Raw genomic sequence first — 15678 nt, forward strand, 5'->3', positions numbered from 1 at the left:
GGTCCGAATAACTGCCCTCGCCTCGCCATCTGTCAAAGCGTGTCACCCTCGCATAGCTTCGGGTCCGAGCCTTCGGGCTATATATAGCATGCGAGGGCTTCCGAATTATTTTCACTTTTCACCCTAAATTTCTCACTCTTTCACATTTTCTACTCCCTTAAACTCATATACAACCCCTAAAGCCCCGGTATCAAGACTCGAGCCCGAAGTAAGCCGTGAAGCCCCGAAATTCTCGAGAATTCGTCCTCTCTCCTGTCAAAACTCTGCCCGATTTGAGCCGGTTTCTCGACAAATAAACTCTTTTTCGTGAAACGAAACTCTGTCCGAATTACCACCTATCAAGTGAGTTCATACCCCCGTATTTTCATAATTTCTATTGTTTTAAGGGGGAAATACAAGTATAACACAACAACTTTGTGTTATAAATAAATGATTTCAAATCACGATAAAATGATTTTAAAGAATCAAAAATACTTCAAATATTGAACTCTTTTATAAACTTATATTTTTCCCAAATATACATATTTTCATATATAATTTAATATAAATAAGATTTAAAAGGCTTAGGACTAATAATTCATTCTAGGTCCTTTTCCTTGTTTGGATGTGGACTTATAGTACCGGTTATTTGTCCGAAGGTCGTTTAAATTTTACCTATATATAAAATTGTATATGTATATAAATATAAAAGTTATTTCATCAGTTTAATTACCCTTTGTAATATGTTGAGAAAAGGATTACATGCAAAAATAGTTATTTACCAGTTCCTAAAGTACGTATAAATTATAATAGGTATAATTTACGATATATAGAGCAATAATTCATATGAATACACTATTTTACATGCAACAAGGGTTTTAGTTCAAAACAAATCAAGGGTTTACACTTATCAAATACATGTTCGGGATACTAAGTCAAGAACATACTGTCAATCATTTATTTTAGAATGATTGGGTTTTCATAACTAATATACATGTAACGTTTATATGCTTTTTATGAGACATTCAATTCAGGTTGTTTAATTCAGTTTAGACAACCAAGGTAAAGCCCTGACATTATAACCAGAATCTTTAGTCCGGGGATCGAAACAAGTTGTGTGTAGATCTATATCGGGATTGACAACCCCGCACTCAGGCTGCTAGCTACAGTCAGGCATACACGCCAATGAGTGGCAATTGTTATCAACAGTTTAAGCGCTCATCGGGCGTTTGTTTCAGGCGTTCATGTCTTAGTATGGTTATAATAACTCATTAAAAAGATATTAACAACACGTTAGTGTATAAACAACTAAACGTAAGTATATCTTCAAAGTACCAGTTTACAAAATGCAAAGTACAATGGTGTACTATAGTTTTCAATAACAGCTGGTGAAGCCAGTCACACTCTCAAATACAAGTTTTTCAAATACATTGGTTTACAAATAGGACGGTTTTATGGGAATAAAACTACTTTTCACATACCACAGAAAATATGGGATTTTCTAGATGGGTTTTCATATTCAAAATACAAAGACACCCATTCAAACATAAAGACTTATGTACTCACTCAACTTGTTGATACTCTCTTTTCAAATTACTTGTATTATCAGGGAAATAATAACAGGTACTCCCCGAGCTTTTGAGAAGATGGAGCCATTAGGAGTCTTATCTTCTTCTTTTGTATAACTATTTTGGTTTCAATATACAATGTTTGAATGCATGTAAATATTATAATTTTAAATACAATGGTTGTTTGTGCTTTGATTACTATGATACATGTGTTGTGATACTACAAATGAAGTCCTCCACCCCCGGACGTTTCCGCCGTCTGGTTTGGGGGTGTGACACCAAGGTGTGGCCCAACCATGGCCCAAGGACACAAAACCCATACTGACAGAGTACATGGGGCATACCTTTACGTACGCTAAGCGTACATGCAAGATGGTGAGTACGCTGGGCGTACCTGCACGTACGCTCAACGTAATACCCCTGTTAAGTCCTTTTTCCATTAAGCACTTATTAGACCACTCCAGAGGCTACGAACTCAAATCCAGGTCCTTTTCCATGTCTTATTCGATAAAGTCACTGACTTGGTGACTTTACTTGGCCCACACAACTCAAACTCCAAAAATGATCTTCTACTTCCATAAAAAGGCCTAAACCTCATGCATGATTATGAATGGACTAGCAAGTTCGAAACTTTATTGGTTATGAAACACTTTTAGCCTTGAGGGTGGTAACCCTAAGCTCAGAAATGAGATTTCATCACAAAGGTCCCATCGTGGGACCCAAAATGACTCCAAAACTAGATCTATGCATCCTTAAGTAAAGTCATGAACTTTATACCTCCAAAGAGTCCCAAATGATGATGTTATTCCAGATCTATGAGCTCCAACTTCGAAAGTTCTTCCTTGCTAACTTCTTCTTTTCCTTCTTTCAAGTTTACACCACGAAAATGAGCTTCTTAAGGAGAAAATCACTCAAGAATGAGGGGATGAGGCATTCTAGGGATATCTGAGGGTAAGGGAACAGATAATGAGGCTAGGGCTTGAACCAATATATTCTTTATATAATGGCACACCCTAAAATTAGGGTTTCTGGACATTAGACGTACGTTGGGCGTACATCCTGTACGTTCGGCGTACGTCAGAAGGCACCTGTGATCTTTTCCTGTCATACGTTGGGCGTAACCCAGCTTACGTTGGGCGTACCTACACGCGTTCCAATTTGCATGCATGGTCCTCCATGCCAACTTTCCTCCATAAGGGACCAATTATTCCAATAACTTGCAAGTGCCATAACTCCCTCACCCGATGTCCGTTTCCGACGCACTTTATATCCGAGAAACTCTACACTTCTATCAACTTTATTCCTCCAGCACCTTTAACGATACATTTGGCTCTAAAGCACAAACCGAACTCTTTTATCACACAACCTACCTTACCTATATCCCAAAAAGGCCTAAACCTTTATCCCTCAAAGCCTCAAAGCCTTCTCATACTCGGATTAAGGCCCACGAGCCTTAATTCACAAGACAATCTAGAACAGGATGTTACAGTAAGATAGTGTGGTGCAAACGGATCTTCAAGAAGAAGACCGACATGGATGGGAAAGTACACACATATAAGGCGCGGTTGGTTGCTAAAGGCTTTACTCAAGCTCATGGAGTTGACTATGAGGAGACCTTCTCTCCAGTAGCGAAGATTAAATCTATAAGGGTTATGCTTTCCATAACTACATTTCATGATTATGAAATATGGCAAATAGATGTCAAAACCGCTTTCCTTAATGAGAAGTTGGCTGAAGATGTTTACATGAGTCATCCAGAGGGTTTTGTTAATGAAAAGTACCCTAATAGAGTGTGTAAGCTTGAGAAATCCATTTATGGATTAAAACAAGCATCTCGCAGATGGAATCTTTGTTTCGATGAGAAAGTCAAAGAGTTTGGATTTTCGAGAAGCGATGATGAGTCCTGTGTATATGTCAAAGCTAGTGGGATTATAGTTAGCTTTCAAGTGTTGTATGTGGATTACATACTTCTCGTAGGAAATGGCATCCCAACCTTGTAGGAGGTTAAGTCCTGGCTTGGGAAGTGTTTCTCTATGAAGGGCCTTGGGGAAGCTGCCTATATTCTAGAGATAAGGATATTGAGAAATAGGAGTAAAAGACTAATAGTACTAAGTCAAATTACCTACTTGGATAAAGTGTTGAAACGTTTCAACATGGAGAATTCCAATAAAGGTGAATTGCCCATCTAGAGCAATACCAAACTGAGCAAGGCTCAGAGTCCTAGAACTGATGAAAAGATAGCGGATATGATTCAAGTGCCATATGCCTCTACTGTTGGCTCAATCATGTACGCTATGACATGTACTCACCCTGATGTGGCTTTTTCTTTGAGCATGGTTAGTCGATATCAAGAGAACCCTGGTAGAGCTCACTAGAATGTAGTAAGGAACTTTCTTAAGTACCTGCAGGGGACTAGAAACTGGGTCCTTACCCTCGTTAGGAGGGATGAGTTGAGAGTGACAGGGTATTGTGACGCCAGCTTTCAGACCGACAGGGATAATTTACACTCTCGGTCGGGCTAGGTGTTTACCCTAAATGGAGGAGCAGTAACATGGAAAAGTTCCAAGCAGGAGACTGTAGCTGATTCAACGTGCGAATCAGAGTACATAGCAGCAAGCGAAGCATCGAAGGAGGCGATATGGTTGAAAAACTTCATCGGAGACCTTAGAGTTGTACCATCCATAAAGGAGCCTGTGGAGATTTTCTGTGATAACGAAGGAGCAGTCGCCTTAAACAAGGAACCGATAGATCATGGAAGATTCAGGCATATCGACAGAAAATATCACTTCATAAGACATCGAGTAGAAGGACTCCTCACAGTAAAGAGGGTACTGTCAGAGGATAGCCCAGCAGATCCCCTTACGAAGGGACTGAGTAGAGTTAAGCACTTGCAGCATGCTAAGAGTATCGGGCTAAAGGACGATATTAGTGCTAGTGATTAGATATATATTCAAAAACTTGTAATAGCTAAAATGTAATTGACATGTGATTATTGAATAAAAGGAGTTTTATTTATAAGTAAAGTTAATATCTTGTGTCAATTGTTTACTATTGTTTCACTTTTGCATGTTTTGACTTTCAGAATAATAATATTATTCAAACTATCCACAATCGATCATACTTTGGGAGTAGGTTATGAGGCTAGACTGTCATGAATTGGCTTGTAGATTGTCCAAGGTATTAGAAATAGAAAAAGTATGCTAAAACATTCATGAGTGCTCTTGAAATAAGATTTGAGTATTGGATTAAACCCACGCTCACATGAATCCCTTCATTGAATTTATCACAAGTGATTGTGAAACAATAATATCATATAGTCTTCAAACCAATATATATGAGTTGTTGACTACGAGTTGGTTGTGCATTGATGGTATGAAAATGCATCAGTAACTTGATGTTATAAAACGTATTGTTGTGTATGATTTAACGAGTAGTTAGTACAAGAATATTAGTCAAAGTTTATATGTTCCTTTTATCGTAAGAGGATTAAAAGAGATATCTTGGGCCCCTCGATGATTTTGTTTTGGATTATGTGTCGAGCCCAGTCAGGACTCAATTGATGTGTTCAATTAAGTTCTCTGTCAAACAAATAATAAATCGGGAAACACACTGTTGGACAATAAGTATGACTATGTTCCATGTATTTTTCCACATGATATCTTGAAGAACAGAGGATTATATGATCCCTTATCTAAAGGACGCGTCACTGACTTGTCTAAGCCTATAACTATAATTGGTATGTAGTTGACCCGATAGTAGCATGGTCCCTTTGGGTTGCCTTCACCGGAGCAATTTGATAGGATGGACTTTTGAGAAAGAGTTTATTTGTGATTTATTAATATATTATAAGTATAATGTATTAATTGAGAAATCATATTATTTAATTAGTATTGATAAAGAATTAATTTGGAATTAATTTAGTGATCAAAAGAGACTAATTAAATTTACGAGGACTGATTAAGTAAATCAATAATACTTATAGTTTAGGCTAATGATCCATGGTTGATTAGGGATGGGCTAAACCTATATGATAGTCCATGAAGGTTTAACCCATAAGGCCTAAGCAATATCAAGGGTCATGGTGAATTAGGATTTGCATGGAAGAAACCCTAGTCTTTGCCACATTATAAAAGCAACCCTTAACCTCTAAAATCGGCCCCCATACATTCTAAAGAAGAACCATAACCAGTTTTAGTGTTACCTAGACTCTCTCTCATAAGCCTCCACTTGCATTTGGTGTTTGTGACACATTAGAGGCATCACATTTGAGGTGCTAAAGCTTTTAAAGGCCAAGAACCACAAGGTACATCAAGAGGATTCATCTAACTTAGTTTTATGTTGTATATCTCCAATTACATGCTAGTTAGGGTGTATGCTTTGGAAAAATGAAATTGCATGTATAATTAGAGAAACTTAGATCCAAATCATCTAGGGTTGTATGTGCACAATAGGAGTGTTATAGTACTCAAACCACAACAGTTAATGGTTCAATTACATCAATGAAATTAAGGGTTGAAACATCATCAGGATAACGCATGGCATCATAAATATTGAAGTTGATAACTTCACCATCAAATTTCATGGAAAGGATACCATCATAAACATCTATTTTAGTTCTGGCAGTTTTTAAAAATGGTCTCCCCAAAAGAATGGAACTGGAATTCAGTGAGTCGTAATATCCAATATCTAAGACGTAAATATCAGCTGGGAATATCAGCTCATTCACTTGAACCAGAACGTCTTCCAGCACACCTTTTGGGTGTACCAGAGAACAATCAGCCAACTGAATGATAACTCATCTTCTTTTTAGTGGCTATGGCAAAACATTTATTTAAGCACCTAAGTCTAGCATGGAAGGTGACACTGAAAGGTTCCCCAACTTGCAAGGAACAGTGAATACTCATGGGTCCTTGCACTTTGGGGTTGCTTTTTTGTAAAACAGCTGGAACATTTTCGCTTACTTTAACTGTTTTGTTACCCTTTAATTTTCTTTTTGAAGTACACAATTCTTTTAGAAATTTTGCGTATCGGGGTAGCTTTTAATAGCATCAAGAAGGGGAATATTTACCTTGACATTTCTGAAGAAGTCCATAATCTCTCTGTCCTCCTTTTCCTTTTTTTTGTATTTTTCAGTCTTGAGGGAAAAGGAGGAGGAGTAATTTTTACCTCAGCTTCAGCATGTTTATCCTTTTTCTGTACCTCTTTAGTTGCCTCAGATTCTTGCTCAGCTACAATCTCTTCTTCCTCATCTTCTTATTTATTTGTAGTTTATACCACTTCTAAGAGTCACAACACAAGCATTGTTCTTTGGGTTTTTCTCAGTCTGAGATGAGAATTTTCCTTGTGTTTGTGCTTCCAGTTTGCTCATAGAGTTCACGAGTTGTGATACCTGCTGCTCCAGATTTTTGAGACTAGACTCGGTCTCATTCTGAAAAGCTTGATTACTGGTAGCAAAACTTTTAACAATGTATTCCAAAGACATGTTGGAACTACTAGCTTGGGGATGAACATGTGGCTGTTGAAAGTTGTTTTGGTGCTGATTTTTCTGAAAAGGGTGTTGAAATCCAAGTGGAGTCTGGTACTGATTTCTTTGCTGAAAGTTCTGTTGAGGCCTCTACTGAAAATTGTTGTTTTGAGGACCTCCCCAAGCTTAGTTGTTGCGATGTTGGTCAAATTGCCTCTGCTGAAATCCTCTCATTGCTTGAATAGACTCAATATCTTCTTGAAGTAGTGGGCACATATATGTTGGGTGCCCAGTTTTGTAGCAGATCCCGCAAGATTTGACTTTTGGCTTGATACCATTTTCTTTTGTCAGCAGGAGAACAACCATAGTCAATTCTAAAATCTGAGATTCTAGGTGGGCATTACTTATTTCTTTGACTCCTCTTGGCTAGTCCGGGTACCACTCTTCTTTAGTTGCTGAGTGTTTTAATTCATTGGCCAACTTCTCGATTAATGTACGAATCTCTATCGATGTCATGTCTGAAAGTGACCCTCCACTTGATGCATTTATAAGCCGCCTTTCCATGGGTACTTGAGGGAAAAGGAGGAGGAGTAATTTTTACCTCAGCTTCATCATGTTTATCCTTTTTCTGTACCTCTTTAGTTGCCTCAGATTCTTGCTCAACTACAATCTCTTCTTCCTCATCTTCTTATTGATTTGTTCCTTTGTAGTTTATACCACTTCTAAGAGTCACAACACAAGCGTTGTTCTTTGGGTTTTTCTCAGTCTGAGATGAGAATTTTCCTTGTGTTTGTGCTTCCAGTTTGCTCATAGATTTCGCGAGTTGTGATACCTGCTGCTCCAGATTTTTGAGACTAGACTCGGTCTCATTTTGTAAAGCTTGATTACTGGTAGCAAAACTTTTAACAATGTATTCCAAAGACATGTTGGAACTACTAGCTTGGGGATGAACATGTGGCTGTTGAAAGTTGTTTTGGTGCTGATTTTGCTGAAAAGGGTGTTGAAATCCAGGTGGAGTCTGGTACTGATTTCTTTGCTGAAAGTTCTGTTGAGGCCTCTACTGAAAATTGTTGTTTTGAGGACCTCCCCAAGCTTAGTTGTTGCGATTTTGGTCAAATTGCCTCTGCTAAAATCCTCTCATTGCTTGAATAGACTCAATATCTTCTTGAAGTAGTGGGCACATATATGTTGGGTGCCCAGTTTTGTAGCAGATCCCGCAAGATTTGACTTTTGGCTCGATACCATTTTCTTTTGTCAGCAGGAGAACAACCATAGTCAATTCTAAAATCTAAGATTCTAGGTGGGCATTACTTATTTCTTTGACTCCTCTTGGCTAGTCCGGGTACCACTCTTCTTCAGTTGTCGAGTGTTTTGATTCATTGGCCAACTTCTCGATTAATGTACGGATCTCTATCGATGTCATGTCTGAAAGTGACCCTCCACTTGATGCATTTATAAGCCACCTTTCCATGGGTACCAAGCCTTCACAGAAACATTGGTATAACTGGTAATCACTAATTTCGTGTTGTAACCATCAGACCAATAACTTCTTGAACTGCTCTCAATAAGTGTGGAAAGCTTCTCTTTTCCATTGCTTTATATCGAAAATTTCTCTGTGTAAATGTGACACTTTATCCTCAGGAAAATATTTCTCCAGAAAAAGTTTGGCGAGCTTGTTCCAACTTGTTATCGAACCAGACGGGAGGTCATATAACCACTCATTTGCTGCATCTTGAACTGAAAATGGGAATGCCCTTAGTTTGATCTGGTCTTCAGTAACTGCATGAGGCTTCATTCCAGAACAGACAACAAGGAATTCTTTGAGAAATTTATGAGAATCTTCGTTCTCAAGGCCTCGGAACGGGGGCAGCAGATGGATTAAACCATATTTGAGCTTAAAGTTTTGAGCTTCTAGAAAGGTGATACATAGAGGTTGTCGGGTAACCTCTTGTGTTGCCCACTCACGAAGAGTCTTTTCATCATCGTCTCCATTTTCGCTCATAGCTGGTTCTGTTTCAGGATCTGAATCAGAAGGTTCAGGTGTTTTAGGTTTGATTGAAGATGTGAGTGAGTAATTCTTAAATGGACTATTGGAAGGTGAGAAGGCGGGTGCTTTTGGAAATGGGTGGAATGAGGCTTCAGGTTCGTTCCACAAGGGAGTGCCTTATGGTGTGGGTGTTTTATGGTGTGATGGGGAAGAGGAGGTTGAGGTACTTACTTGTTGCTTCCGAAGTTTTGTCTCCTTCTTTAGCTTCCTAGCAGTCTTCTCAATCACCATATCAAAAATTAGATCACTTGTTTGTGAAGATCATGGCATAAAAGTATTAGTCTTTACCGTGTCCCCGAAAACGGCGCCAGTTTGTTAAAACCGTTGTCGCACACAATTTAAACAAATAAAAACAAATGGAAGACGGCTTTATTGCACTAACAGGTAGTACAGGTAAGTAGGGTCGAATCCTTAGGGACACGTACTAAAGTCTATGCCTCTTTGCGTAAGGCACGTACTAAAGTCTATGCCTCTTTGCGTAAGGCACGTACTAATTATTGATAGGTCCATAAAATGTAAAAAAGGGGCGGGTAAGTTTATTTCTAAAAATTAAAGTTAATAAAAGAAGAAAATTATAGAAGAATTACTCAATTTAAAGACTAGGAAATTTCAATAAAGAGAAAGCAATTTCAGTTCCGCAGTGACTCCCCTAATCAGACAATTAACTTTCAACACGATAATTGAACTGTGAACTTGTTTAAACTGGTAGCGAAGTTCATTAACAAGCTCTAATGACCTTTATTACAAAAATCATTTAATCAAAACAATCTCTTTAAATTAAACCTAATTTTTTACTAAATTAACCAAACAAGCTCTTGATTAATAAAGAAAAGCAGCATAGACACAATGTCATTTCCCAATAAAGTCAAATACCTCTCATAAGCTCAAAGGCATAAAAAAAAATTTGATCAATTCATATTAGAGTTAATCATGAACATAGAATTAATCCAATACCTTTACTTTTTACTAATTAACCTAGACAATTACGGATCTAAGCAATTAGCTTAAAAGAATGATTTACAAACAAATAAAGTGGCTAACAGACATTGAAATCAAAATCAAACATTCAATTAAGCATAGAATTGATCAAACTAAATAGTAATCGCAGTCAAACATCGTGCCTAATGATTAGTCACATGAAACTGAAATCTAGATTTTTAGCCTCACATGGCTAAACACGAATTACAAGTAATAGAAACGAAATCTAAACGATAAATCTTACTAGACAATGAAAATAAATCGAATCGTATCCTTCAGATCAATGTTTTTCACTTGAAAGTCTCTGAAAATCGCATTGTAGTCGTAAGGAATCGCCAATTAGGGTTACTGGAGGGTTATGTGGCTCTATTAATACGTCTAGCATTAAAAACGGCATGCATGTGATCGCGTGTACTTAAATTGCGATCACATGTTTTTAAGAAAACACGTCTTGGGCCTTTTAAATGAAGTACGTTGTTGTTTTGAGACGTTTCGGCAATGTTGCGATCACATAGAAGGAAGTTGTGATCACATAGAGTGAAGTAACGATCACATACACACAATTTTTTCATCCATTTGAATTTTTGGCACGAAAAATCTCCGAAGTCAAGTTATGAACCAAACATGCGATCGCGTGTACAATACATGTGATCGCATGTCTTCAGTTTTGCGCCTTTTTGAGCGTCATTCTTCCTTCCAAGCTATTATTGATCATTCCTCGACATCCTTCCTTAGTTTAGACTCCAGTTGAGCTCCAAAGTATCCAGTAACACATCCTGAACTCGCTTAATCATCTATGTGCTCCAAATTGCCTTGAAACTTATAACAAACGTGAGAAGTACAAGCATTCTACAAAATAATCATGAAACACTCAATACATAAGAATAATTAGGAGTTAGTTAGCTTTTTATTATAAAATACCGAGAAAATTGTGCTAAAAGATGCATGTAAAATGCATATAACGGTAAGTTTCCCTAAAGTACCACCACACAATACACATATCATTTACAAACAAGCATGATGGGTCCGATAAGTCTTTAGACTGGAATACCTACAGGTCCACAGCCATCGGGCTGGATTACCACTTAGCCCAATCAGTCATCAGACTGGAATGCCGACATACAACAGGTCCACTCAGTCATCGGACTGGAATACCAATATACAACGGGCCCACTCAGTCATTAGACTGGAATAAACTCGGTTTCACTCAGTCATTGGACTGGAATACTCCCGGTCTGTTGACTCACACACATAGCAGAAAAGTCTTAACCCATCATAATATGTCAACATATAATAGATAACAAACATATTCAATAGATAGATAAACATGCAGATAGAAATCACAGGTAGTCCTACATATCTATCGGTATACGCATATTAGCAACTATCATATAATCATATGGATCTATACCATTCTCAGCATATCATGAATCAATGTATAACAGGATATCAATCCAATGGGTCGGCCTTGGTGCCTTCTACTCGTAAGTATAGTGAGGAAAACTCACCTCAAAATCTGAAGAATAGTTGATCACTACTCTCCTTCCAAATACCAGCTCAACCCAAATCCTAAATGTCACAACATTATCTATTAATAATATTTTCCCCAAAATACCCTTTGTCAAACCTGGTCAATGGTCAGAAGTCAAGTTAACACCTAGCCGAGTCAACCCAGCTGAGCCAACCCGACTGAGTCGACCCAGCCGAGTACATTGGGCATACTCTTCATTACACGGGGTGTACTCGATGTTTGACCAGATGACGAGACAGTGATCGCGTACGCGCAAGGTACCACTTGGTACGACCAACGTACACGCCTTATTCACCCCTTTCCCCATTAAGAGCTTAATACTCTAAATTTTCACATCCAAAGTCAGATCCAAAGCCAAAATACCCTCAAGAGTCATAAAGTTTCCAACTTTATGACTTTACATGTCCATTAATTGATTAAACCACAAAATCTCAACATCTTAACACATTAAGACCTTCTATAGCATACATGGAGCAAAACTAACCATCAAGACCACATTTTTATGACTTAAGACCCCTCCTAAGGTCTGAAAGGACGACTTATTGGGTCAAGAACATGCCATGCTCAAGAATGACCATATTTTGGACAAAAATTGTCTTAAAGGAAGAAATGTCTAGATCTACAAGATGGAGCGATCAAGTTGTGAACTTTATACCACCTGGAGGTTACTAACAATAAGGAAATATAAGATCCAATATCTTCCAAGCTCCAAGTTCTTCTAACCACCTTCTTCTTCTTCCTCACTAACACCTCCACAACACTCCAATTGTCTCAAAATGAACTCTTCTTACTTATGGTTTGCTTGGGGTTGTTTTTCACAGAGAGAGGCTGATGAAGAAATGAGACATGAAGCTATAATATGGTTTATATATGGACCAAACCCTAAAATTTAGGGTTTGTGTAACATCCCGATTCCCTGGTATGAGAATCTTTATTAAAAAGGCAAATTTTTCCTTGGAACTCATCGAGATAATGGCCTCAACTCAACATGTTGAAAGTTGTGGTTCGCGGATCTTTTTGGACCAACTCGACAAGTTGGAGAGGAAAACTCGAAGAGTTTGTGGCTGAATATGAAACCCTAATTTTTAGGGTGTTGCACCCTATTTAAAGGCCTTAAGCCCCATTGTTAGGCACCCTAACCGCCTCCTCTGTCCAGAAACCCTAGAATTCGTGCATCTTACCCCAAGTTGAGTGTGTGAGCTTATAAGTTGCTTCTTTTGGTCTCATTTTTGAAAGAGCTTGAAGTTGGTGGTGCCTAACTTGAAGGGGGAAGCTATAAAGTCATAATCTTCTTGAGTTTAGCTACTCTTTTGAGGTAAAAAGTCGAAAACCTGCTTATCTATTGCTTAGATCTCTTTCTTAGAAGTTTATTGTCATATTGGGCTCACTTTTGGGATTGTTCATGGGTTGATTATGTCATGAAGTTATCACTTCAGATATGGTTGTCTTATGGCCTCATTGGACTTAAATTTGCAAGGTTTAGCAAGTTCTAGGCCTCTTTCATCCTCTATGTCCCTTATTAAGACTTTCTAGAGTCTTGGAGCCTCTATGTGTCATGCATGGACATAAAGTTAGCAACTTTACGTGGGTTTCCAACCCTTGGGTGTCAGATTTACATTTTTAAAGCATTAGAATCGTCAAGAAGGGGCTAAATATGTTAAGACTAGGGAAACTCGACGAGTTTTCCTGACAACTCGGCGAGTTATCTAGGGTTTTCCCGCTTCTTTGGATACTGAAGGAACTCGACGAGTTGGTAGGTACACTCAACAAGTTGGGTCAACATGGAATGTTGACCTTGACTATTGACTTTCACTTTGACTATGGTTGACCAAGTTGGAATTTGAGGGCATTCTGGGTATTTCGGTTTTGATAGAAATGGTCATGATGGTTGTAGGCATTTAAGTTCGGAGCCGAGTTTTGGAGTGGATTTACCAATCCAGCACTACTTGTGAGGTAAGTGTTCCTCACTATACTTGTAGGTTCAAAGGCACCAAGGCCGGCCCTTGCGGATTGTGATGCTGATTATTGCATGATTGAGTTTTGTATTAATCTGTTTGATTTGTATCCTAATAATAGGATGATGTTATGCGTAGTGATCTGTAAGATCTGTCTGTTTATCTGATTGACTAGTTGTATGTTTAACTGTTATGCATATGTCGACATGTTATGTGTCACACCCCAAAACCGGAACGGCGGAAACGTTCGGGGGTGGAGGACGTCATGTCAAGTATCACGAGATATGTATATGGTAAGCAAGTAATGAACAACCATTTCATTTAGAAAGAAAGTGTTTACAATGTATGTGTTCACAAAACATAGAAGTCATAAACAAATAACAAAACAATACTTGAAGCTATTATGCTCCATCTTCTGAATCCCCAGCACGAGCACCTGTCTAATAGTCTCCTGAGAATACAAGTTATTTGAAAGAGTTGATCAGCAATTAAGCTGGTGAGTTCATAAGATTTTAGTGATGTGAGTAAGCTGTAAAATGTTGTTGAAAATGTATATGTAAAAGTGATGTAAGCTGTAAGTTCTGTTTTGAAAAGTTCGCCTGTTCCTCTAGAAAATCCTATATTTCCTACTTTAATGGAAGTTAAGTAAAATGACACTACAAGCCTTTCTATGCGTACTAAGTGGGTACAAGTTATATATATACTTAGAGTAAACAAACAATCGATTGTGCGCATCTGCCCTAAACTCACAACCCAACGGGGAACAGTAAGTAAGGCGGATCGCACACATTCCATTGGTTGTTAGATCGTTTTCATATATAACCTTGGTGTATTCACTTGTTACTCATGGAGTTATTTGTAATGGTTCCTTTATATCTAATGAAGATTTCTTTTAAGAAAACCTATATTTATTATAGTAAAATAATGACTACGGTGATTACTTTTATAATAGCTTTGTTTATACTGCTATATATAATCTGATATCGGGTAGATAGTTAATTGGGGGAATCTGCCCTAAGCCCACAATCCAATGAGAACAGGACGTCGGGGGAAAACACACATTTAACTAGCTATCGGATATTAGTTCTATATATAAACATGGTGTATAAACTAAGGTATTATAGAGTTAACTCACTTAAAGTCTTTTAAAACGTACTGCTTAATAACATGGATTAAGCCCTTTCTGGGAAATCTCTAGTTGTGTCTATCCAAAACACTGACTTTGATAAGAAGTTTTGTACTAGAAAAACTGTGTTTTGACTCTGTGTCCTATAACCTGATCCATACTTGGTACCCTTATGATGACTTAATGTATACTAAGCATAAGTATATATATATATATATATATATATATATATATATATATATATATATATATATATATATATTCGGGTAGATAATAGATTGGGGGAACTCGGTTCAAGACCACATCAAACGAGAACAGGAAATGAAGCGAAGGCACACATCCTATTAGCTGTCGGAATCTATTGGCATATACGTAGTCTATAGTGTATACATTAAGGAATCATAAAGCTAGCATCATGGTCCTAACTTTTAAAGTAGCCTTCTACCAAGACTCGATTGTTTGAAAGCAGTCTTCTACCAAGACTCTACTGTTATGAAAGCAGTCTTCTACCAAGACTCTGCTGTTATGAAAACAGTCTTCTACCAAGACTCTATTGTTCCTTTGTCAACTGAAAAGTACATTCTCCCTAGTTTATAACCTATCTCGATTAGAGAATAGATCAACCTTCAAGTGTTACCGACACTTTTATGAAAGTAATGGGAGAAATGGGTACCCTGATGTCATTTTTTATTGACATACGGAGGTACTAACAACCTAAAAATATATGTGTTTTATTAAGGTCATAATGTGATAAGAAATTCCCATACTAAACGTTCTCCCTACGAGAGATTCTGGGAATCAAGGTTGACTTTCGCAATGAGTTACTAGGCCACGTTATCCACATTAAAGTTATGTGATCATGTATACCCAATATAACTACCACAATGTGTTGTGATTCATTGGTATAGTTAGACCCTGAAATTGTTCCATGCTATAGCACCTTATTATGTTCTGTTCTGTTCCGTTCTGTTCTGTTATGTTCTGTTCTGTGTGTGCTTCATTGTACTAGAATTAATGAATGACATTCTCT

The 15678-nt window shown here is 37.8% G+C and overlaps 1 protein-coding gene across 1 annotated transcript; it reads right to left on the bottom strand.

Annotated features, from left to right (window-relative positions):
- Positions 1 to 8572: 8572 nt before the first annotated feature.
- LOC145075340 (uncharacterized) lies at positions 8573 to 9013 on the bottom strand. Its single transcript, XM_079021620.1, has one exon. It carries the CDS (start codon positions 9011 to 9013, stop codon positions 8573 to 8575), a length of 441 nt encoding a protein of 146 aa, XP_078877746.1.
- Between the last annotated feature and the right edge of the window lie 6665 nt (positions 9014 to 15678).

This window comes from Lactuca serriola, chromosome 9 (assembly GCF_051521515.1).
Source record: "Lactuca serriola cultivar US96UC23 chromosome 9, Lser_US96UC23_V15, whole genome shotgun sequence".
Taxonomy (NCBI): Eukaryota; Viridiplantae; Streptophyta; class Magnoliopsida; order Asterales; family Asteraceae; genus Lactuca; species Lactuca serriola.

What these genes read in the sequence shown, in the direction of transcription:
- LOC145075340 (XM_079021620.1), bottom strand. Translation starts at nt 9,013, where the DNA reads ATGAGCGAAAATGGAGACGATGATGAAAAGACTCTTCGTGAGTGGGCA.